The sequence below is a fragment of the Heptranchias perlo genome, chromosome 6, assembly GCF_035084215.1.
Source record: "Heptranchias perlo isolate sHepPer1 chromosome 6, sHepPer1.hap1, whole genome shotgun sequence".
Taxonomy (NCBI): Eukaryota; Metazoa; Chordata; class Chondrichthyes; order Hexanchiformes; family Hexanchidae; genus Heptranchias; species Heptranchias perlo.
In genome coordinates this window covers 14,158,631-14,185,130 of record NC_090330.1, presented here as the reverse complement: position 1 = coordinate 14,185,130, position 26,500 = coordinate 14,158,631, and the positions used below count along the sequence as shown (strand labels likewise).

Genomic DNA, 26,500 nt, shown 5'->3' with positions numbered 1-26,500 from the left:
GAACACGCTTCGTTTTCCATGTGCTCCTCACGAATTCGTGTGCATTTCATTCATTGCTGTTGAATGTATTCAATTGATTGGTGTTATCAGATAAGTTACATTAAGTCAAAGTGTCAAGTAGCTTGCAGTCTTAAACTATGTTATTTGAGAGCTATGTGAAGTGGAAGGATACAATGATTGGATTATAATTTCTCCAATTTATTTACACAAGTCCTGTTCCCAGCGCAGATACATGTTCACTTTCAGAACTTCGAACAGCGAACTGCCATTAGTCTCAATTCACTTCACCGCACATCCTATCAACTGCACTGAGATGCCCGCAACTCCAAAGAAGAAAAAAAAAGAACTGCATGTTTAGGATACCTTCTCTTTCGTTACGGATTGCACAGCTATGAGTTTCCATACTCTCAGCGGAAGAATTGCCAGCAGATGGCACCAGCCTTGGGTCTCCAATCTACGCGATATTGCTGCCTCCCACCACAGCACAATGAAAGCCTACAGTCACCGCGTAAGAGGAGCGGAATCCTTTCCAACCATTGATCACACGCCGCAACTACAAGATACGTTCCACTCTACCAGAAAGAAACATAATTCCGTGACCCAAGAACACAATGATGATTCAGATACGTTACCGTTAAAGTCGTACCATACTTAATATCTTCGCAGTGCACCTTAATAGATATATCAATCATATCATCTACACAGCGAACGTGGGTTACAGTCGTGTATGTTTTAGCACCGTGTCTATTAAACGTCAAAATAAAGGCAAATGATTCACTCACCATATTAACTTCAGACACCTGGTCAATACTAGCGACGTCTATGTTCATACCAACGCTGACTGGAGGACCTGGAGTACAAATGGGAAGAAAAGTTAAATCACCGGACTTTAAACACATATTTGGACACAGATTGTTATCATTTTATTGGAGGATTGAGTTAATATTGGACGCCTACCTCCAAAATCTGGTCTTAGCCGAATGTCGTATCCTTTCAGCAGTTTATCCACAGTTTCCTTGACAAACGACATATTCCCAGGTTCATTTACGCTGGAAATAAAACACAAACACAGGAGAGAGAAAAAAAAAAGTCGTTCCCATTTCACATTACACTTATTAAAGTGATCTGCCTACTCCACGTTGAATATTCTTACCTTTGAGCGCAGCAGACAACTGCCACTAATACTACCGGCGCTGAGAGAATACCAAAGTATCGTCTTCTCTGATATGTCCACATTCCTTGGTTGTTTGGCTATAAACTAGTTCGTGAGTTAAAATGGCAATTTATGGCACAATGCGGAATACCCTTAAAGTCCAAAGCATTCGAAAAGACTGCAGACCACACATTCACCCTTTGAGCAACATGGTTAATAAATTATTACCAAAAAATAAGAATTTGTCTCAGTGGTGTGATTATTTATATATATACTATTTGCACACGACGCAGTTATTCTTCCGAATAAAATCTAGTGATCCTTCAAGGGTGGATGCATTTTGCCAAACCACTGCTAGCGGTTGCAGTAGGCTTTCCTTCCCCCCCCCCCTTTTTTTTCTTCTCTTCGCTCACTTAAGGTCGAAATTCAGATCTCCACACACTCCCATATTCAGAGACAGTTTCACAGCTTCGGGCTCAGACACACACACACACACACGGTGGTGGGAAGGAAGGAGGGAGGGAGACGCTGATACTCCTCAAGAAAAATAGATTCCAGACATCATTCCTACAGGCTCCGTGCTAATGCAATAGAGACCGCCACAAGGTAACACATCCAGCTTGTTGCCAGTCCACATCGATCGAGTCAGGGGAAAAAATGGGAAATCTTCCACGCGGAGCTTCACATATCAGGCGTCTTCTTCTTTCTTTCTTCTTCTTCTTCGACGACAGTGATGATGGTGGTGGTGATGATGAAGGTGGTCGCACACACGATTTGGCGCGAGTTTGTGGAAATTCTGGTGCTTGGCATACAACAAAATGAAATGTATGTGGAGGAGCCATGTGATAAAATACTCGGATTCAGCCTCGACGTGATTGCAGCAGAGCAGAGATTGACGGCGGGCTCAGCCATCCAGGAGTTGGACCAGCGGATAGCAACATCACACACAAGGAATGGAAAACCTGGCCACCGGACTAATCGGAGGAGAGGGAGGGACTTTTGGTCATGTTTTAGGTTGTAATAGTGGCTGTCAAGGGGGGCGGGGGGGCATTGAGTAGAGAAGAGGTGGCACATCATAAAATACCGTGATGATGTACAGTGGTTGGTCGTTCAAATGGAGAAACGGTACGAAGTGATGGGACCAACCAGCCAACAACAGTCTTTAACTGGGATTGGCAATGGCATCTTCATCAGCCAACCCATCAGACGCGAAACGTTTCTAACCGGTATTTAAAAGAAGCGCATCACAGCTGTACAGCCATCTATTGAGGAGACTAATAAACAAATTAAAAAAAAACTCCGAACGATCGTGTGCGAGAAGGAAGACGAGCTTAAAATAACGTCAACAGCATGACCGCCACCATCTTCCTCAAAAGACAGCGATTTAATTGAAGTTCCGGATCTCCGTCAATAACTGATCACTTGAACACACTTTAAAAAAAAAATGTGGCAAGGATTAAATGCATCCATCCGTTTCTATTTTTATCGCAGTGCTAACTGTCTGCGATGGTTTCTAACCAGTCGAGGTTTAGAAAGTTTAAGAGAAGGCGTATCTAAGCATATTGCTTACTGTCTGTCAATCCGTGGGTTAAGTTATGTCAGACCAGCATAGCGTTAGTCATACTTCACAATTCTTACTTAAAGAATAATGCACAGTCAGGTCAATATTTAGCACGGTCAAACTGAGAGACCCTGGAATCTGAGACAGACAACTGGGGTTATGACCTAGCCGGGGAGCTAAGTGAATCTGTTTGCGGCCACTATATGGATAGGAAGCCGGGAGATAAACATGAATCAAGGCTAAAGAGCAGCTCTTAGCCGAGTTTTGAGTGCCTAAGAGGTCATCTGGAAAGACAATGCCCAATGATAACATCCAACAGTCCAATATGGCAGGAACCGTATGAGAACACAAAGCCTCGCCTGCCCAATGCCATGTGATCCCGATGGAAAAGGAGAGGCGCCCCAAAATATTCTATAGAAAATTGCTGATAGAAAGGGGAAAAAAATCAACGGATGTCGAAGGTTTTTGCAGAGTGCTTCCAATTTTGAAGGTGAATTAAATATTAATATCATACAATATTTGGCACGAGTAAATGAACCCGCACACTACACAGGATGAGCTGATGATTAATTAGACGAGCTTCGTCTAAACTGCTGCCTTTTTCTCGGTTGCCAATACTATCCATTTTGGAAAGTGAAGTATTATGCTATTGATTAACTATAGACTGAACATTAGTACAGCATCATGATATAATGACTTAATCTAGAGAGGTCATTGTGCTAACCCAGGTCAACATTCATCATTTTGTTCCGCTTTAATTTGAATACATTTTATGTATGCAGTAATCGTTTTGCACATAATTCATTCCGCGATGCTTTAATAGTCTCCCCCTTTCTATCTTAAAGAACTGTAAAAAAAAGCAACATTAAACTGTAAGACAATCCCAGAATAACATATTACATTCTTAGATCACCGAGGTTTTCCAAAAAGTAAACGCAATAACTTCCAGATGATTGCAAGTTATTGCCAGATCAACACTATCAACATATATGCTCATGTTATAAGAGATTGCTCATTGAGGATCATCAATTAATGATGTCTATGTATTGTGCTCCCTGCTTCCCACAACATGGGGCAGAGCATCATTCTCTGGAATGTTTGGCCTAAACTAGATTCAAATACTTACCATCCATCTCTGACGATGCCCCAAGCCACATTATTATGTTCACCATGACTTGCACATACCAGTGCCACATCTTCTCACACCCCAAGCCCAATTATTTAAAACATTGGTTCTCATAATCTCATTGAACTTATTCTTACTATGCCCTCTGTTCCCCTTTATTACCATCAACATGTCAAAGTTCCTGAGCCAAATTTGTTGTTACACACTATAACAGAATAAAAATTAAGGATTGCATAAAAAGAACATATTTGATATAAATTATTCCCCATCTACATAACAGTGGACAATTACATTGAATTAGATAGAATATAGCACAGAAACAGGCCATTCAGCCCAACAGGTCCATGCCAGTGTTTATGCTCTACTTGAGCCTCCTCCCTCCCTACTTCATCTAATCCTATCAGCATATCCTTCTTTTCCTTTCTCCCTCATGTGTTTATCTAGCTTCCCCTTAAAAGCATCTATGTTAGTAACCTTAACTACTCCTTATGGTAGCGAGTTCCACATTCCAACCACTCTCTGGGTAAAGAAGTTTCTCCTGAATTCCCTATTGGATTTATTAGTGACTATTTTATATTTATGGCCCCTACTTCTGGTCTCCCCCGCAAGTGGAAACACCTTCTCTACATCTACCCTATCAAACCCTTTCATAATCTTAAAGACCTCTATCAGGTCACCCTTCAATCTTCTCTTTTGTAGAATAAAGAACCCGAGCCTGTTCAATCTTTCCTGATAGATATAACCTCTCAGTTCTGGTATCATCCTAGTAAATCTTTTTTGCACCTTCTCCAGTGCCTCTATATCCTTTTTATAATATGGAGACCAGAACAGTTGACAGTACTCCAAGTATGGTCCAACGAAGGTTCTCTACAAGTTTAACAAAGCTTCTCTGCTTTTCAATTCTATCCCTCTAGAAATTGGATAATGATCTCACACCTGATAGAAGATGTTCTTATTTTTCATTAGTAATTCCCTGCATTGTCATCTCAAGTTTTCCCTCACACCAAGAAGTTGGAAGTTTAACATTAAAAATTAAGATGCATCATTGAGTAACTCCTCAAGAAAGCCTACAAACCAAAATGATCAGGGTACGGTAGAGTAGTGGTTATGTTACTGGGCTAGTAATCCAGAGGCCTGGACTAAAATCCAGAGTCACGAGTTCAAATCCCACCACGGCAGCTGGCGAATTTAAAAATTCAATTAATTAAATAAAAATCTGGAATTAAAATACTAGTATCAGTAATGATAGCCATGAAACTACTGGATTGTCATAAAAAACCATCTGGTTCACTAATGTCCTTTAGGGAAGGAAACCTGCCGTCCTTACCCGGTCTGGCCTATATGTGACTCCAGACCCACAGCAATGTGGTTGATTCTTAATTGCCCTCTTAGGGATGGGCAATAAATGCCAGCCTTGCCAGTGACACCCACATCCCGTGAACGAATAAAAAAAATAAATTCTCAAATCAGAAAAGGTTAGTATTGGGAAGGTCCTAAACAAGATTCAGGAAGGATTGACTTCTTTCAGTTCAAATGGCTTCCATTCAACATTCCACTGGCTCTGTACACCAATTTCTGATTTATCTTATTGGGCTTCTTACTGACATACATATAACGATCATCAGCAAAGCAGATCCCTGGTAGAAGGGAGGTTTATAAAATGTATTTTATTGTTTAATTCAATGTTTTGATTTCCACCCTCAACTGTGATATTTTTAATATCGTAGTTGGGGGATGGAAATCAAAAATATTTCTTTAATATACAACTGTGGGAATTCTTAATATTCAGATTATTCATTCTCCTTTAATTTGACAAAATAAACTACTCTCATTGATTCAGGAAATCTAATCAGACAACTGGATATTTAGTTTTGACTACAACTGGAAATGTAAATTCAAACCATTCAATCAGATGACCAGATTCTGTAATTCCCTCATTAGGTTAGGGTGTCACATGGTACAGCACTGACACTATGACCTCTAAACTTCACCTATTCCATAGCCATCGGCCTTGTATTCCTTCCATAGCCCTTGTATCCCAGGAGACAACTTGTGAAAAATGGCTAAATAAATGACATTGCACCATTTATTTTTACAGAAAAGGGCCAGTTTCCATACGTCTAATAGGCTTTTCCCTTTCACATATACACATCAAAATCTTAATGTAAAGGAGATGCTACAACCTTTAATTTATCTGGTCTTGGCTCCAGGATTGTCTGTGCATTAACGGTTATGTTCTTTGATTCCATTGCACATAAGCATTGCTGCTGATGTCATAATTCACACACTTGCAATCCTCACCACACAATGAACATTTGAGAAGATGCAATTGTTGTTTTGCAGTCTCATGACATCATATTCAAACTTGGATGATGTATAGAATAGACACCAAATAAATCCTGAGCCTTGTCTGAATTTTTTTTTGTTGAGATTTTGGAATTATTGGCAGAAACTTTTTCCTAGAACCTTCAGAATTTTTGTTTTGCTTTGCTTTACCTTTGGAATTTGGTCTATCCTCCAATGATGCAGACTGTAGCTGTACAGTATTGTAAAGCACTGCTGGCTTATAAAGTCTGAACTAAAGGCTTTAAGCTTTAAACAAATGATTTCAGTAGAGCTCTCGACTTCAGTATGGGGAAGGATTCAAACAATGACATTGCACTTAGCGTTATACAGACTCAAGACAATTTGGACCAGATATAAATCAAAGTCGGTGTTTTGTTTCACAGCGAAAGACAACTAAAATGTTCACAAGCTCCCATAAGCTTCACACCTATGCTGTAGATAATTCTTGAGTGAACATTTCTAGCTAATCTTGTTTAGACACAGGTAATGTATTATCTGATAACTTAGCCTCTTGTTAGTGCAGTATTACAATTATCTCGCTAGATATAGTTCAGAGCTGTACTAGTTCTAATAGTTCTAGTGGGGGAGAAAAATCAAACATCTAAGATACACCAGTAAAACCTTTTTCAAGTAAAATTAGATTAGTAAAGAAAAATGTAAGAATTCAACTTTCCTTCACTGAGCCTTACCACTTTCTACATATTTTCATAAGGAAGGTGATGCAAGTGTAGAAAATATTAAATGTGGAATATTATCTCACTAATAATTTAAGGTGTATCAGTATGCTTTTTCTATTCTCTATGCCGTTGCTCATGAGTAAACTGGAGCCTGCAGCATGGTTGTGACGTATAGCTGTTGACAGAACATGTCTCTTTTAAGGTCACTGCTCAGACACTCTCTATGGGGAGGTGGTCTAAATAGGCACATCATGGGATCAATTAGAGACTAATTGTGGTTGCTGTTGGCAGTTGCTTGAGATTGACAGCTTCTTGCCTCATCTTCTAACAGAGAGGCCAGCTTATCCCCCAGTCAGAAAAACCTGTTGGAAATGACTGGCTTTTTAAAAATCTTTTTATTATATATTTGTTCAGTGTGATTTCTTGGTGTTTGATACAAAATATAGCATTTGAAATGTGATGTCGGAAATGTGATAGATGCACTAGATACAAAACTTTTATATATAGTTTTATCTACTTATACAACTGAATTTTTTTGCTGTTTTAGCTGTTTCCTACTCTGATAATGTTATCACACTTTGGGCAATTATCATACTTTATCTGATTCAACTTATTTCTTAATAAGCCCTTTTTGTAATCATATGTTAGCTTTAGAATGAATGTGAGGGTAATTTTATCCTCACCGCCCCCCCTCCATGAGAAACTAAAGGGATTGGACCAAACACCTGTTTTACACCCCGCCCAATTTTACTTTCCAGTAAAATCAATGGGGTGTAAAACAGGCAGCTGATCCGATCCCATAAGCTTCTCACCGGTTGTTAGGATAAAATTACCTCCTATACGTCCAATAATATGATCCTTGGCACCTGAAGCTTATTTGCACTTCAAGCATGGGAGCTCATACTAATGGCCTCGGAGGCTTCAGGCCCACTACGTGTCCAATGCGTTCAGCACTTGCCAATGTGGTCAGCCAGCATATAACACCTTGGGAGCCTGTACACAAACTGTACAAGGCTCACCGAGACCCCAAATATTATGTCAATAAGGGGGTCCTCCCCTTAATGTGGCTCAAATGTCCATTGTAAAACGGTGTTTCAGGAAGGCCTGTTCAAAGAAAATGTGCATTTTTTTCTGGGTAATGTTGTCCTTGTTATATGACACCCTGGCTTCACTGCCCACCTTTGAGGAAGTCCCTAATGACCAATTCTTCAATAGTAACTTAGTGCTCCATGCTATACAAAAAAGAAATGACAGCACTATATGGACAGCTAGCAGTCTTTCAATGGCTACTGGTGCCCAACATTCAGCCTTTAATCCGCCCCAATGGTGTTTCCAGTTTATCATTTGTTAAGCACCACTAAAATATGTTAATAGACTGACTTTGCTAAATTGAACAAGATCAATTCATTTAGGTATAGGTGAATGAGGAGCCTATGGAGCAGTAACCTGGTAGTTTTGCACTGGGTCCACTTTATTGACCCCTATATATTACTTTATGTTTCTCCGTATTAAATTTTATTTATAATTCATCTTACCAGTTACTAAATCTCTGAGTTGTCCTGTCATATGATTATTGAAACCTCAAGCAATGGTACAAACTACATTTACTTTCTGCTGCCTTAGGCTTTCTTGACAAATTATCACACCTGATTCATTGCATGCTTCCAGATCCACTCTTATAATATGTTGATATTCATAGACTTGATGCAATATCATTTTTAAACCTTTCTCCATGCTGCCATCAAGAGCTTTACAGAGCACATGCAAAGAACAAGTAAGACTACAACTATATGCTATTTGCTTTATTTCAAGAATCTTCAGATTATTCCATCTCTTTGTCTTTATGTCTCAAAATACACTAAATCATTGTGCACAGTTTTCTACCATTTATATAATTTTCACCAGGATGTCTGATGCTTGATAATGACGTACTCAATTTAAAACAGGTTGGTGGAATCTTTGGGCAACCAATGTATAGTCTCAGAAAGGTGCATTATGCTACCTTCCATTCATAATGTCAGCATATGTTGATTGCTTTGCTAGCTCGAGGTTATTGTTATTTGTTGGTCGATTCTTGTGATAGACATCTTCTGCTCAACAGTCACAAATTATCTCAACAGCTAAGCAACGGACATATTATGACACAGATTCAGAAAAGATTAATCAAGCACCTTATTTCTCAAATAGTAGCACTGTTGAACTTAATACCAATACTGATATTTTCAGTATTTCCAATGCTAAGTGATGTCTATGTCTCAATGGGTCCATCATTCATGTGTGATTTATTAGTCCTTGATCTCTTGATTAGGTATTAGGAGTGGAATTCCCAATAGACGATTGCTAAAAACCTCTTTTCCCAAAATCCAATTGCTCTCATTCCACGTTAAAATTAACTGGCACAGCAACAGGGACATTGCAGTTCCCCTCCCTGGGCTACTGAGGGCAAATCAGCCAGGCTTCTCATTGCTGTCCACTATCCAGTGACATCTGCCAGAACGTGTACATGTTTGGACAACAGATGACAGTAGTTTGGAGCTTAGGCCTGATGCTGATCATATTCAAATAGCCTGCTGACCATGTTTAGGTTCATAGATGAAGAATGGCTACAGAGTGGTCACATGTCATATGTCTTAACTGTGATCTCTAGATGTCAATCAATATTAATTTAATAAAATGCATGGCGACAAATAAAGACATAAGAATACTGGAATCAAAGAATCAATGAATGCAACTTGCTCTGTAAATCAGCTTCAGTTTCAAGACCCAGTCCGATCATTTTTTCTTATCCCATGTCATATCTTTCTGAGCCAGTATCCTCTGCACTATGTAAAGTGAAATCATTCCCTATCTCACGACTTCTTTAACTTATAGCCTTATATACAATATCTCTCAACAACCATATTACTGACTTCATTCTTCATTGTAAAAACTTAAATAACGTATCTACCTTAATCTTTTTATAACGAGGAAAGGTTTCGTTTTTTTAATCTTCATCACTTGATCGTCTAAACTGTGAAATCATCTTTGTTGTCCATCTCTGAATCTTTGATATGTTGTTGTAAGCATACAACTGTAGAAAATACTCTTCCTGTGGACTATTGTGTCACTCATACTTTGCAACGTGTCAGTATCAGTTTTTGGAATTATATTCTGTAGATATTATATAACCCAACATTGTATTTGCCTTTGCAACTGTTGCCTTAAATCGTGGCAACACTTTCAATCTTTTGTCAACTATTACTGTTGTATTTATTCTAATTCACCTTATTTATTAATATGCCTTTGATTTTATAATCATATTTGTTAGTTTTAGTAAGAATATGCATAGTACTATGTTACATTTCTCCACATTAATTCCAATTTGATATTCATCTGCCCAGTTACTAAATCTCCAAATTGCCCTGTGATATGATCTCTGGGGAGCTTAATAGTCTACTGTCTAATTAGAAAACATAAGATTTGCAATATCTGGTGTCTCTGGGGTATCCTACAACTTAATATGTAATTGCAAGCCACATAAACCTTTTAAGTAACCATTCTTCCCAGTAGAGTAAAATTATGCTTATTGCACCTTTCCTGTTTTAAGGTGTTTTTATTCCTTTTTTATTTTCAAGCTGAGTAACAGACTTACAAAATAGCCCTGTGCTACAAAGTTGGATTTGTGAATGGAAACATTAAGGTTATCTATGGTGTATTTCCCATTTATTTTGCAAGCCTTCATCGTATTTAAGAAGTTGATCTAGTAATAGGAAATTCAGGAGATTTCTCACTTGAAATAATGGTTCACCTGAATTATTTTCTTTCGTCTAATAGTTCTGATTATGATTACAAATGGGCTTTACCATTTGAAACAATTTTAACAACTGTGCTGTGGTCTTTGAGCAATGAAGCAGTTTGGGCCCACATCGATAGCTGGCCAACTGTGCTTTGTGACAGGTCCATATAAGTCAGCATTGTTTACCATTTTTCACTCTTCCGGCTTTTTATCTCATCCACCTTCCAGTGCAATACATTTGGATTATTTGGACACAAAAATTGCATCAAATCTCTAAGTAAGCATTGGCAATAGTAACTGTTAGCTTAGTCCATGGTGCTAATGCCTTATCAGGGGCTCGATTGAATCCCAACTTAAAATGATAAATGGATCCTATTTTTAGTGGTGGTGTTTGAGGGAAGAATGTTGGCCAGGACATTGGAGGAAACCTGTTATGCTTCAAATAATGCCACAGGATCTTCAACACGCACCTGAACAGGTAGAGGGGCCTTGGTTTAACTTCTAACGTTAACAACCATTCAGTACTGCACAGAAGTGTCAACCTAGGTTATATGCTCAAATCTTTGAATGGATCTTAAACCTACAACCCTTTAGCCCAGGGCTGAGAGTGCTATAAACTGGACCTAGCTGACATAAAAACCTAAATTTCCTAAGCACATATCTGTTGGAAGGCTCCTCATCCATGACCAGTGCAAGGTTCTAGCCTAGCACTAGTGCTGGGTTACACAATGCTCTTGAAAATGCCAAAACACAACAGCCTTTTATTCATTCCATGCCAGGCAGAGACTGTTACTACAGTATAGAAAACTTAAGATGATAAACCAAGAAAGGTTAAAGACAAACTCAATTTAAAATCAGCATTTACAGCAGATACTGCATCCACTAAGTTTCAGTTGAGGTGTAAAATAATATTAATCAATATTACTTTACTTTTCCTTACACATTACAATCATTTTTTACAGTACATTTGCTTGATAAAGTAATTTAATTTTGGTCATCACTGCTTTTGCTAAGCATCTGAAGTGTCTGGCATTTTCCATTTATTTAATTTTTATTGATACAATTATGGGCATGCATAAGCAGCAAATAGCCTACATACAGGGCACTTCACAATTTTAATGAAGTTTTATTTGTATGAAATCAATATAATCATTAATAAAAATGCATCACAGCATCCAAGCCTTTCATCTAATTTGTATCAAATGTGTTCTGTTCTTTTCAAAGTGCATTAAACAAGAATGTGGCACATTACTATTTACAAGTAACTTATTTGAATGGTTTCTAAAAGTGCATTTTATAGGCACGCCAAGCTCAAGTTTGTTCCAAGTCTACCTAGAATACTGTAATGTGTTTATTTTATGTGTTCGCTTGGAAGAAGTTAATCTTAACTGGAGAAAATTTTGAATGGAATAATGACGTTATTAAGATTAACAGAATACAGCTCAGTCACTAAAGAGCTGAGCTAAACAGGCCAAGAAGGTACCAGGTTTGATTCACATTCTCTACAATTATCTTTTTTCATCAGGGCAGCCATAGAAGTGGCATAATTGACCACGGTGTCCCTGGGCTAGGGAGAAGAAAGATCAGCCAGGGTTGCAACCTTGTGACCCCTGCTGAAAAGTATGCTGGTGATGTTGGATAAGGGCAGGATCAGGCTCGGCTACAATGTCCTATATGATTGAATAGCCCATCAGTACTCACACATGAAGAATGACCACTTGGCAAGAAAACAGAGGGTGGATTACAGGCGTGCAACTGTATCTTAGCATAAATCAACAGCTCCAGCAGAATAAACGAGAAATTGGGAGGGGAAAAACCCAATGACATGGATTTCAGCAATGTATTTGTTACTAAGCCAAAAATAATTTGGTAGGAATCAAATATATGTTCTATGAAATCTATAGAGGATACACAATAAACAGACAGTTTATCCCTTGAAGAAGAAATACTGCATAACTCATGAACAGGAAAAGATCTTACATTTTGAGAACATAAGCTCAGTATTCTAGTTCTGTTTAAATTGTTTGTAAGAAGTTAAGACAAACTTTTTTTTTAGAAAAGCAACTTTTAATGATGTGGAAAATTCATCAACTAAAGGGTTAAATTCTTCTGTTTTTAGTACACTGGTTAACACATTTGAGTTGTATTCCTTTGAGTGGTATGTAAATGTAGTCATTAACCCAATGTGTTAAAATAGCGCAGACAGGAATTTAACATGAATGTGTTATCCAGAGCACTAAAAATAGCACAAAGAGAAAATGAAACCCTTTTGGTAGTTAAATTGCTTTTGAATCAATAGGAAGATTGTTGTGACATTGGAGGAGCTATTATGAAATCAAACTGAGAGGATATCTCAACAGGTTACTTCACAGGACTGGAATACCTTACAGACAAGTTCTACTGCACAGTTTGCATCAGTGTAAATTGGTTTTGGCTTTGTATTGATGCAAACTGTGTAGTGCAATTCAGGCGTGAAGACTCTTGAATCAAACTTAGGCTGGTGGTGTGAGACCACCTCCAGGAGGTAACCTTTACACCTGATGCAGTCTAACTGCAATTGGTGTAAATCAATCTTTCCAAAGTTCCCAGGCAGTTCAGTGAACCACCTGGAAACTTCTTAAACTTAATTTTTAATCTTGTTTAATGTTAGCAGATAGTCAACTGTCCCACAGCTCTCCATTAAATTTAAAATTGAACCGGTATTCTGATACTGATAAGTGGAGCTCTGAACATGCATTTTCCCTGGCCAGAGAGTGAGGGGGATCAGGTCTGCCAACCCTTTATCACTGTAAACAGGGTACCGCCAACTGGTACCTGTAGTCTTGTGGTGTAAAATGTAGCTGGTAGGTTCTGATTGCAACTTTGTGGCATTAATAACTCTAACAACTTGTTCTAGTTATTAATGCCACAAATTTGTGATCAGAACCTACCAGCTACATTTTATGCTACAAGACTACAGTTGTTAATAACTATACTCATACTTGAAGTGTGCTTTGAAAAGATACAAACATTTACAGCTGTTACATTAATTACAAGCAATAATCAAGGTAAGGATGGATTATTTGTATGAGATTAGTGAAAAGCAGCTAGCAGAATCTCCTACAAGCAAATAATTGAAATATTTGGCATAATAAGTTGCCATGGAATGTTCTTTCCCTGTCATCTTAGTTAGATATGAAAACCTTGATGCAAAATTAGCAGGAGGTGCAATAAAAATGTAGCTTAATTGCTTTTACTAGGAACTGACAATATTATTTATTGAAGCATTGAGGAGAAGCTGGAAAAATACAGTGGAACTTCCATTATCTGTGAAAATGGAGCCTTCCTCCACCTCCCAATGGAAATTGGCAGATAACCAGACCCTGAAAATGTTGGTCTAATATAGCAATAGCAATACCCTAAGAATTGGAATGAAGACAAGTACAATGCAACAGACATCACTTGAACTTAATTGTACTTGGGCTGTGAAGTTGATTGATGTCAGGCTGGTTAGCAGATTGTGCAATGAAGTGACATCTTATGCAAGACTAAGAGATATACCACAAAAAAATCTGGCAGATAATCAGAAAAACAGGTAATTGGAGCATGGATAATGGAGGCTCTGCAGTAGTTTTATTAAAAACTATGAACACAAAAAGATACCTGGAGGAAAGTGCATAGATTTTGCAAAATTTGATTTTGTAAAATTCTTTATCAGTTTAAGACTATTCAAAGAGAGATATTTTTATGTTGCAACCTATATACAAGGCATTTCAAGTATTTTTTTAAAATCCAGTGATGATAGCTAGATAAGTGAGAGATTAACATAAATGCGAAATGATGATGCTGCATCAAGGAAGAATCAGTTGGACGGGATCTCTGATGAAAGCCTTTGGAAGTAAAGTACTTCCAAACTGCAGCATGCAACTTCTGAAAATGAATGGTCTTATATGTTTCCTTTGCTATCACCATAAATATCTATATTTATACAAATATATTCTGATACTTACACAGAAATGCATTCCTTGACTCTAAACTTTCATTTAGGTTCTCACCAAAATCCTATCATCTTTGTTCAGGTATATAGGTGTCCAAGATGTGTTTGATACTTTGATCTTAAGTGCAAGCTTTAAGACTACCTAGCTGTGAATATTGCCCCTATATCTAAGGAGGCTCTTCCACCATTTATTTCACATTCCTGAACAAAATACAAGAAAAAGTTTGTCATTTGATAAGTGATCCTTCTATCACCTCCAGCCTCTTGACTTTTTCTCCCCAGTGTAGCCTTTTGTGTCTCTTTTTATTCATCTGTACTACAATGGTCAAGTCTCCTCTTAACTTTCCTCTCTTTTTCTTCTAAAGCTCCAAATATGCTATCTTACAACGCCATCTCCCACTCCAACTCATTCCTTTTCAGGACTCAAACTTCTTTTAACTCCTTCAGTTTTCCTTTACAATCTTAATGCTTTTGAAACCCAAGATTGTATTGTCTAGCCACCTTTTCCAGACATACCTCATCTTCCTTTTTACTCATTTCAATTATTGTTGTGCCCTTCATCTTGGTTTCTCAATCTGATGAAATGCATTTTTAAACTGGCTCTCACACCATATTATACAACGGGGCTGTTGCAAGCCATATATTTTTCTTAAGTTCTCAAAGGAATGTTATGATGCATTACATCGTTACTTTGTTGTATATGTAAACAAAATGTAGTGTGTCCTCAATGCAACTATTCTTCAGAATGACTGTAATAAACAAAACACAGTAATAACTATTGAATAGAAAATAATGGCAGTAATTTCATCAGCGAGTTTAGCTGGTGAGATAAGTTGTGAAAGCAAAGCACAACTAATTTATTAACTGTGATCTGAACCCCAAAATGGAACTTTAGTCTTGAAATTAGTCCAACGTTTTGAAAATAATATTATTAATATTTCCCTGTGAACTTCATAAGTTTGGCTTACTCTGGTTTGGGTCTGTTGTTTGTGCTAGGTGTCACAACAGATACCAATGGTCAGTGTGTTCCATGTCAGTGACATAGGCTGAAGGATTAATGGTTGTGGTAAAATTGCTGCAAATTTATCAAGGGATAGTTAATTACTTCAAACAAAATACAGTTAATATGTAATACAAGAAAAACAATCGTGGTCACATAATCAGACAACTAATGTATTAACTGGCATTTAAGCATGTAGTTGCTAATCAGCCCTACTGAGCTCACTTTTACCAGGAGGAAGTGTGCAATTTAAGTTAGTCAATCACCCTCTATTACTATTCCCCCCCCCCCCTCAAATGGGAAGAATTCTCAAAGGTCTAATAAGTGCTTCATTACTTGGTAGAATAAGGCTGTGAGGGCTGATGAGCTAATTGGGGAACAGAGGGAGATTGAATCAGTAACTAGTAGTAATACTGCATGTGAGAACAAATTATATCATGGACAGAAAGTCTAAGTAAGAAAGATTTGCATTTATATAGAATCTTATCATGTCTCTCAGCGTTTCACATACAATGAACCATCTTGAAGTGCAGTGACTGTTGTTAGTAGAAGGCAGTTGTAAGGAGTTAAGCGATTATAAAAATATAGGGGTGAATTTCTGTGGGGAATCTCCTGCTCGTCCACCGTAACTTTGGTGGGAAGGCTGTGGAAACCCCAGAAAAACAGCATAAAGCCATATATCCCGTCTATCTGGGGGTTCCGTAGTGTGGCGGGAGAACCCCCCCCCCGCGGAAATTCACCACATAGTAGTTCAGTCCATGACAAATTGGGTAAAATAGTGTGTCAGGACAACTTCCAGTGTTATCTAGGGGCTCAGTTAGAATGAGCAGGATAACTGACTTGAATAAGCAATTAATAAAATGGGAAAATAGGACGGGAGTTTTCTTTGCAGATAATTGGGGATCTTTCTCAGGGCAAAGGAAATTATATTGGAAGTAATCCTGTTAGGACAATCAGTTGTTGGCGCAAGACATAAAAGTAGTATTTAGATTTCCCTTCAACTAAATTTGAACGGAGAAGTGCAAGTATCTAGGTACATATGAATGAGCAAAGATCTGAAGCTGATCAAGAGGTCAGAGAATGTAAAGTGGTTCAAAGCAAAATGCATTTATATATATCACCTAATCACATCCTTCGGATGTACCAAAGCTTTTCACAACCAATAAATTACTTCTGAAGCGCAATCACTGTTATATAAGCAAACACAGCAGCAAATTTGCAAACAGCAAGGTCCCACTAAGAAAGAAAGAACTTGCATTTATATAGCGCCTTTCACGACCTCAGGACATCCAAAAGTGCTTTACAGCCAATTAAGTACTTTTGAAGTGTAGTCACTGTGGTAATATAGGAAAAGTGGGAGCCAATTTGTGCACAGCAAGGTCCCACAAACAGCAATATGATAATAACCAGATAGTCCTTTTTTTGGTGATGTTGGTTGAGGGATAAATATTGGCCAGGGAGAACTCACCTGCTCTTCTTCGGAATAGTGCCATGGGATATTTTCCATCCACCTAAGATGCAGACGGGACCTCGCTCCCTCAGTAGCCCTGCATTGAAATGTTAGCCTAAATTACGTGCTCCGGTTTCTGGAGTGGGACTTGAACCCACAATCTTCAAACTCAGAGGCAAGAGTGCTATCACTGAGCTACAGCTGACACTTGAGGGATGAATATTGGTCAATAGTGTCATGGGATCTTTTAGGTCCACAGAACAGGCAGATGGGGCCTCAGTTTTATACCTTATCCAAATAACGACACCTTCACAATGCTGTACTCCCTCAGTATTGCACTAAAGAGTCAGCTTAGATTATGTGCTAAAGTCTTGGAGAGGGCTTGAACCCACAACCTTCTGACTTGGAGGTGAGAGTGCTACTAACTGAGTTGGTATAAAAAAATTATCAAATAGGGAAAAGAATGAAGGATGTAAACTTTTGTAATTATAACATAAGCAGTTGGTGAAAATATTAACCTTATTGGCAACACAGAAACATGGCTGAAAAGGGAGTTAAGAGAACACAGAATGATTTTAAACGATAAATTGGGCATATCTCTGTAACCTCCTCCAGCCCGACAAGCCTCCGAGCTCTCTGTGCTCCTCAAATTCTGGCCTCTTGCACATCCCCCATTTTTACCGCTCCACCATTGACGGCCGTGCCTTCAGCTGCCTAGGCCCTAAGCTCTGGAATCCCTTCCCTAAATTTCTCCGCCTCACTACATCTCTCTCTTCCTTTAAGATGCTCCTTAAAACCTAACTCTTTGACCAAACTTTCGGTCACCTGTCCTAATACCTTCTTATGTGGCTTGGTGTCAAATTTTGTTTGATAACCGCTCCTGTGAAGCGCCTTGGAATGGTTTACTTCATTAAAGGCGCTATATAAATGCAAGTTGTTGTCGTTAATGGATGATCTAACAGCAGCTGAAAGGATGGATATAACAACAGAAGAGGAGACAATAGCTAAAAATTAGTGAAGATAAAGGCAATAGCAATTGGCAGCTCCGATTATGGGGAACAGGTTCTAAAGAGCTATCTGTGAAGTAATGTTATAGGGCAGTTTTTATTCTGTAAAGTAGCTGACGATATTTTTCATATGTATTTTGTATTCTTATTGAGTAATGGGGCTAAATATCCCAACAAGCTCCCTGACTCACTCGTGAGAGTAGCAGTGTTTGGTCTTGAAATTAGGCTGTGTGAAGATTAGCGTACAAATGCCGAATATATTCATAAGCAAATCCTTTGTCAGCTGTTTAATGAAGACTTCATATAACAGGGTTAACACCTCTGTTAAAATACAACAAGGACTTGTAAGTGTTTTATGCTAATCTTTGCATAATTACAAGGCCTTTGTGACTGACAGGACTCTAGAAATGTAATATTTAATTCTGGGTTTTCAAAGTAACAGCCAGTCATATTTAGCGAGATGAGAACAGGCTTTATCATCCATAATATTGTGTCAACTAATTATTTGTTAATTACATATCGTGATTCTTGTGTTGGCTGATAAAAAATTCCCTGTCTCCATCTTTAGAATAGCAATAAAAATAAGGTTAGCAGAAGCTGCGATATAACTCCCTTGTGGGCAGTATTGTATTGTCACATTCACAGATTGGTATTAAAGGTTTTTGAGATGGTATTACTGCAGGTTTTGAAATAAATAATCTGCTGCTGATTATAGGGAAATTCTATCTTCAGCACATGATAAAACTATATTATTAGCTTGCACTACTGTATTTTCATGTCTGCAAGCACAAGGAAAATATAGAATATGGGGCGATTTTAGCCCTATAGCCCAGTGGTAACCGGACAGATGGGCAGTTAAAATCGACTGGGTGACCTACCTACTGACATCCCGCCTGGGCTCCGCCATCTTCAATTTTAACCCGCTGTACTGAACAGGGGGCAAGGACACCAACCTGAAGCTGGTGCGGGTCCTTCTTTAAAATGCAGATTGGGGTCCGATGATGTCATCAGGCCCCGACTGCAATTTTTAACTCTGGTGTGAGCAGTGAAGCCATTGTGGCTTTCTCGCCAGGTAAAGAAAGCGAGCCAGAGGACCAGAAGAGGCCATTTAGGGTAACTTTTTTTTTACTTTCTTTGTGTGGCCAGAGAGCTCCTCGGGTCCCCAAGAAGGAAAGTTTAGGACCTCCCCCTTCCCTCTCCATGACTTACCTTCTTGCTGTCGGGCCTCTCTTTGTTGCTGGCCGGCAACCTCCTGCCGCCCAAAGTCATGCTCCCGCCTCCCGGGCGGACAGCTCGCTGGCGGCGAACGGATGCGACCCAGGAGTTAAAATCGCCCAGCAGCCTCACGCTGCCAAGATCGGGGGATCGGGGAGTGGGGGGCGGGGTTTAATGCCTGAATCCAGCTCCATATTAAAACTCTCCCCTCGTATTTATGTTACATAGAATTACATGGAATGTACAGCACAGAAACAGGCCATTTGGCCCAACAGGTCCATGCCAGTGTTTATGCTCCAAAAGAGCCTTCTCCCTCCCTGCTTCATCTAATCCCATCAGCAGATTTGAGGGTCTGTTGCTTATCAGACAACACACTTCAAAGTGACAAAAGTAATACAACACAAGGCCAGTAATTTCATCCTGGTCAATTGCAGTTTATTTGCTGTTGGTGGAGAGATATTTGAAGATGGATCTGGACCAAGAAATTTACAAGCACCTGGCAATCTATAAACTTCCCTCTCCAGTTTCAATTAAACTCCAATTGACCTCATGATGTTGCTTATTTGAAGCAATTAGACATTGTGACCTTAAAAGGACGGGCCAACTTTAATGTAGTTCCACCTTTGTAGCAGAATAATATTGTGCATTATGTAGCATAATGATTTTGTTGTATTGAGACAGCGTGCATCCATTTTAGTACCATTTTAGCAGTGCCACAGGACAGTGTAAAGTAAAATATAAAAAAGCAAAGTTTGAATATTGCAGTATGTCACACAAGGGATCTTAGATTCAAAATTCTTTTCAGAAATTATTTTTCGGTTCTGATCAGAAATATCAGTCTGATAGGCTCCCTCGGTGGCTCTGTTGATATATGCACTGCCCAAAGTGGAAGTGAGTTATACAGACCAGGCAGGTCGAGAGTTCAATCATTCATTTTGTGGTGTTAGCTAATCTCAGTTGGGGTGGCGAAGGCGCTGATAAAATTGAACTCTGAGCTAAGCGTGAGTAAGGAAAAAAAATTAGCCAACGGTGCATGGTTACTAACTAGTGACCTGTGCTGCAAAGCGCATTTGTGCAGATATCGAGTGAGGATAGGGTTGGGCACAGCTATGATATCATCCATGGACAAATAGCTGGCAACGCTCACTGTCTACATTTCCATTTGAATAATGGCCAATTGGGTGAGGTGTTGGTGGGCAACAGTGACCCACCATGGGCTCGATTTTAAAACGGAACTGCGGGCGCGGGGTGGGGCGAAGAAAATCGGGATTCCCAGGAGCAGGCAGAAATCCCGGCTCCAACATGCCTAAGAACGTGCACGACCCAGAATCATCTGGGTGCGCGCGTCATTCCCGAACCCGGACCAGCGGGACGATATTTAAACAAGGAATTCAAATATTTAAAGTACTTGAAATGTGCATAAATCTAATTAAGAGTGAAGGCAAGCGATTTCAACGCTGCCTCAGTGTGTTTCCCGTGCAGTGTGAAACACGCCATGGGAAACGAGTCGTCTTTCAGCTGGCAACCATTTGGACATTTAAATCCCCGTTTGACAGATGGGGATAAAAGGTGAGTTATTGCAGCAGGGCATTCAGTTCTCTCAGACAAACTTTTGGCTGGGAGACCTTTGTGTTTGGACTAAAAATTCTTGGTTTACACTCAGAATTGTTCTGTTTACACATTTTTACCAACTTTTTGGACCCCCTCAAACTGACACCATCAGGACGGCGGGCGCGATGGCTACATTCACCAGTACATCCGAGGACGAGCAACATCACCATCCTCGCCAGGCACGGCGGCACTTCCGCCACTTGTAGCTTCACGATACAGTGCTGCACCACGGGCACCTGCACAAGAGCACAGAGAGGAACAACAGAGGGAACAACGTCGCAGGAGCCACTACCCTCGTCAGAGGGTCTACAGACCAAGGCTCAGCTTCCTGGACCTCTCTGAGAAGCAGTGCATACGGAGGCTGAGAGTGAGTCGTCACGTGGTCGCAGACATCTCGAGCCTCCTTCATGCCGAGCTGCTCCCGGCTGGGCCTGGCGGCATCTCATTACCCGTCGCAGTTAAAGGGATCACTGCCCTTAATTTCTTCACCTCCGGATCATTCCAGGGTGCCACCGGGGACATCAGTGGGGCCTCTCAGTCATCTGCCCACAAGTGCATAAGGCAGGACACTGACGGTTTCTTTCACAGGGCTTCGCAATATGTCAACTTTCCCATGAACAACCTCAGCCAGACGAGGGTAGTGGCTCCTGCGACGTTGTTCCCTCAGTTGTTCCACTCTGTGGCTGGCTTCCCACGGGTACAGAGTGCAATCGATTGCACGCATATAGCAACCCGAGCACCTCCACACGAGCCAGGACTGTTCATCAACAGAAAGGGGTATCACTCCATCAACACTCAGCTTGTTTGTGACCACCGCAAAAGATTTCTTCATGTGTGCGCCAGATTCCCTGGCAGCTGCCACGATTCATTCATTCTGAGGGAATCCAACATCCCGGGCTTTTTCCATGTACTGAACACCCTTAAGGGCTGGCTCCTCGGGGACAAAGGATACCCCCCTGCACACATGGCTCATGACACCTTTGAGGAACCCCATCAGCGAGCAACAACGTCGATACAACGACAGCCACATCGTCACCTGGTCTATAATTGAACATGCGATAGTGCTGCTAAAGATGCGGTTTCGGTGCCTCGATCGTTCTGGGTGAGCGCTTCAATACGCACCAGCGAGAGTGGGTCGCATTATAGTAGTGTGTTGTGTCCTGCACAACATGGTGCAACAGAGAGGGGTACCAGTTGAGGAAGCCCCATACACCGTTCACCATCCACATCTGCCATCCACATTGAGGACAAGCAGGAGCAGCAGCAGGAGGAGGGCGACGAACCCTTGGGTAGAGCAGTGGCTCACCTGGCTGCTCGTGAGGCCAGGGAGTCACTGATATGTGAACGGTTCTCGTAAGATCAGAAAGTGAGAATAGTCCAGTCCTCACACCACCTGGAAAGAGCAGCGCCAACACCAGACGCCCCCCACCCCCACCCCAGCACAAAACAGTCCTGCAACTACACATACACCCACTGTAAAGTGATCCATTGGGGGGCATCAAGTGTCGCCGTTCAAAAGCCAGTCAAGAATGGGCAAGACGTGGCAGTAATGGTGAGAATGATAACATTTAATGTGACTTTAACAAAAAACAAATATAAATGGAAAACATGACAGTCTGTCAGACACCCAAATCCTTAGCCTTTCTCTTCCTACCGCTTCTACATGGTGCATCCCCTGTGGCTGCAGCAGAGGGAGTGGCAGGTTGCTCATGTCCATGGCCGGACTGGTTAGATGCTTTCGGCCTACGCCCTCTGGGTTTTGGAGCCCGTGAGGCTCCTCCAAAGACTGCTCCACCTGCACTTGTGCAGGGGCAGACTCGGCCACCTGGAGAGGAGGCAGCATTACGGGTACTGGTTGAGAGGAGGGCAGCGGGTGAGATGTGGGTGCGCTTTGAGCGGCACCCCCAATTCCATGCCCACTTTCGCCATCATCCCTCTCCTGGTCCAGGCACACATCACTTCTACCACCCTGCTGGAGAACAGTTTGGAGGACATGTATGATGCTTTGGAAGCCCAGTTGTAAAGTTTCGGTCTGCCTGTTTAAGGCAACAGAATGTTGTTCACCCTGAGTCCGAACTGCCATTATCAGGACCTGAATGGACTCATTTGTGAGCCATGCTTGAAGCTCAACGGAGGCTAGCCTTCTCTCCATCGCAGACGTTCTCGTACTTACCTGCAACACTCTCTCAGACATTTCAGCAGTTACATGCGACACTATCTCGGACAGTTGCTCACGTCCCTGTGACACTATCTCAGAGATTCTCTCACGTCTCTGTGACACTATCACAGAGATTCCCTCACGTACCTGTGCCATCATTCTACTAATGCAGGAGTTGGACTCCTCCATTCTCTGAGCTGTTGTGGAGAGTGTGCGTGGCACCTGTTCCAGTACCTCGCAAATGTGCTGCTGTCCCTCGTTCATTCTCCTTTTAAAGGTTGGCCCCTGGGGTTCAGCATCTGCGTCCAGCTAAGCAGAGCCTGGAGAGGAGCGCGCTTACTGACGCGGACTCTCCACAGCTGCCCCTGCCACCAGTGTATGCCCATGCTCAATTGTGTTTAGTGACTCACCAGGTGCCAACCCAACTAACTGACTACTAGGACCCACCGAGGTGTGTGTATCTGCACTGGTGGATGGCTCCGCTAAATGTGACAGTGCACCCTCAGAGGTCGGGAGTTTCTCTGAGGAATCGCCCTCTGCCATCACTGCGGTCATTGAAGGGCCAATAAGAGAACAAAAGGCAATATTAAGCATCATCACAGATGTGTCATGTTGCAATGAGCATACTGAGGTGTTCAACATGTTGTTAACATCAATTCATGTGTGTGATGAATGTTAAAGTTGTGTCACCAGACCTTTGTAGGGTGCCAGTCTCAGTGTCCCCGATGGACAGGCACTCAAGGGTGTGGCTGATCTGCAGGGCCTCCTCCTCCTCACATCTGTGAGGACCACTATTTGTTGTGGCCCCCCCTCCAGTCCTCGCCCTCTCCTGGGCATTTTGCACTCTCTTCTAGAAGGGTAGAAAGTACAGACGTGTGAGTGAGCAATGGTGAAGTGGCCAACCGATGAATACATTGCTTTGGGTGAGACTGACCGTGAAAGAGGTGCATCAGAGGGTGAGTATGAGACAGAGACATCACATTGTATCAGGATTGGGGTGAGTGGTAGTGGTGGGGCCACAAATGGGGAGGTGAGGAACTGCTCAGAAAGTGCAGGTAAGTTGAGGATGAGCCTTAAGTGGGTGTGAGGAGTGATGTGATGGAGTAGTCTTGGCAGTGCAGAATGTGCTGGGGGTGTGGGGGGTGATGTGCACCATGAAATGCAGGAGAATCAGTAAATGTGCACACTTTTGCTGACCTAGTTAGGTCATCGAAACGCTTCCTGCACTGGACCCAGGTGCGGCAGATGTTGGTACTGCTGGTGACCTCGAGCCAAGCCTTCTTGGTGGCAGAGGCAGGCCGCTTCCTGCTGTCGGCCAAGCAAAATAGTTTCCTCCTCCTCCTCACGCTGGCCAGTAGCACCTGAAGTGAGGCATCACTGAATCTTGGAGCAGCCTTGCCCATGTGCTGCTCCATTGGGTCTTCCAGCAAAATCCATTGGAGCAATGGCCCTTTAAATGTAGATGCTCCAGCTGACAGCCTGTCATGCAGGTACGCAATCTGCACACTGTGCAGCTTTCGGATGGCAAACCCAGAAACAAGGTTAAGGGGCACCAATTAAGTCGCGATCGCGTGGGGAACGGTAAATTTTTATTATTCCGGTTTGTCGCGTGCCTATTGACCACCCATCCCCCCTGCCATCTCACTGCCCTTTTAAAATCGAGCCCCATAACTCAGCAACTTTAGGAAAGGAGGGGAAAAATTGGAGGGAAATCACAGGACTGCAGGATTACTGTAGCAATGACTTTTCATTTGTGAACTATGATGTGTTGGTTCAGTCTCTTAAAGCAACAAAGTTCACATTCAAAAGAATAGATATCCTTATTAACTACACAATAGACATCCAGTAAGTTTTTAAGAAATGTTTAGTAATATGGTGATGTGGAGCTGAAGTAATACTTTGATCAAATACGCTACTTGACTTAGAAATTTGATGGACCTTAAGTATTGTCTATTTCTTTGGTTCAGTTCTGTTCATAAATGACAGATAAATGATATATGGTAAAGGTAGAATGATTTGATTTGAAGCAATTTTTAGGAGCCTAGGCTCTAAACAATCAATATCAGCAGCTGAATATTCAGAGAGGGGTTCAAATTTCTTGATTGTCTGTTCTGATCAGATTAGTTAAATGAGAAACCGGCAGTGGAAATGACTCGAAATAGATCCATCTGCGGAACAAGAGAGAATAGTTTTGCTGTATTGAGTTCCACCCACAAACCAATTGGTTCATAAAGTATAAGGGATACTTATTTTAAGGTTGCAATTCAATTGAGGAATGTGGGTGACATCATAATCTGACAATGTAGCAGTTTATGAACATTGAGCAGACTGGTAGGATTGAATTACAGTTTTTACATCCTCCCCTATATCTAATCTTCTATATATTATAAGTGGATGTGCTATGAGGTTGCTCATGATAAGCCAGAGAATGCGGTGTTTTCTAACACATATCGACAGCCACCATGCTGTTCCTCCCAGCAGAGCCAGAGATGCCTAACCTCTCCTAATAAGGTCTCTCTCTCTCTCGCCTCCCCAAGAGGGTATCTGTTCCTTCACTTCACCCTCACAATGATGCCTCTCCCTCTCTCACTTTCTCTCCTTTCCCCAATCCCTGGGTTACATAAGAACATAAGAAATAGGAGCAGGAGTAGGCCAACTAGGTTACAATGGTACTGAAGTAAATAAAGTCATTTGCAGCAGGCAGGCTCTTCTGCGTGTTCCTAACACTTTTGCTTCTCTTCTCCTTTCTCATTTCTCTTTTCCTTCCCTTTTCTTTCCCCTGACTTCTCTTATTTCTTACCTCCCTTACCTCTGTCCTCTCTGTCACTTTACTTCTTTTCTCTCATTTATTTTCACTTTCTCCTTTTCTCCATGCCTTACTCTTAGGTTTTACCTGTGTCTTCTATTTGTTTCTGGAATATTTCCTCCTTACTTTCTGCAACCTTTGCACTGTTGCATGAGAACACTGAAGTGGGAGGGGGGGGGTGGGGATGGACTGTGCTTGTGGAAGGAGCAGGGAAAGTTGCTGCAACCAAGTTTATGGGTAAGGTTGAGATTTTTTTTGTGAGTTCTTTATGTGATAAATTTTATTTTTAGGGGTTTATAGTGGGACGGGTGAGAAACTGTACTGGCAGTTGTATCTTGCAGATTAAATATGATAATAACAACAACAACAGCAGCAACAACTTGTATCGCTACAGCGCCTTTAACAGAAAAGCATCCCAAAGTGCTTGATTAGGGGAGAGAATTGAAATTTGGTGGAAAGCTTTTACATACTATCACTGGTGAATAACAAAAGTGGAAAACAACCAATTGAAATGGAGTAAAACATAGGCTGTGAATTTCCTTGGAGCTGCTCCCATTCCACCGCTGGAACTTTGCTGGAACGATAGTGGAAACCCCATTTACGTGTATAAACGGGGTTGATGCTGACCATAGTGCTATT

General features: G+C 41.0%; 1 protein-coding gene across 1 annotated transcript in view; it reads right to left on the bottom strand.

The window, feature by feature from the left end:
* The window catches only part of gabrb3 (gamma-aminobutyric acid type A receptor subunit beta3), a 387,525-nt gene that overhangs the window by 255,386 nt on the left and 105,639 nt on the right, over window positions 1-26,500 (bottom strand). The window contains exons 3-4 of the mRNA XM_067985792.1: window positions 958-1,049; window positions 783-850 (exon numbers count right to left, since the gene is read on the bottom strand). Coding sequence (XP_067841893.1) covers window positions 783-850; window positions 958-1,049 — 160 coding nt within the window. The remainder of the gene's footprint in view (window positions 1-782; window positions 851-957; window positions 1,050-26,500) is intronic.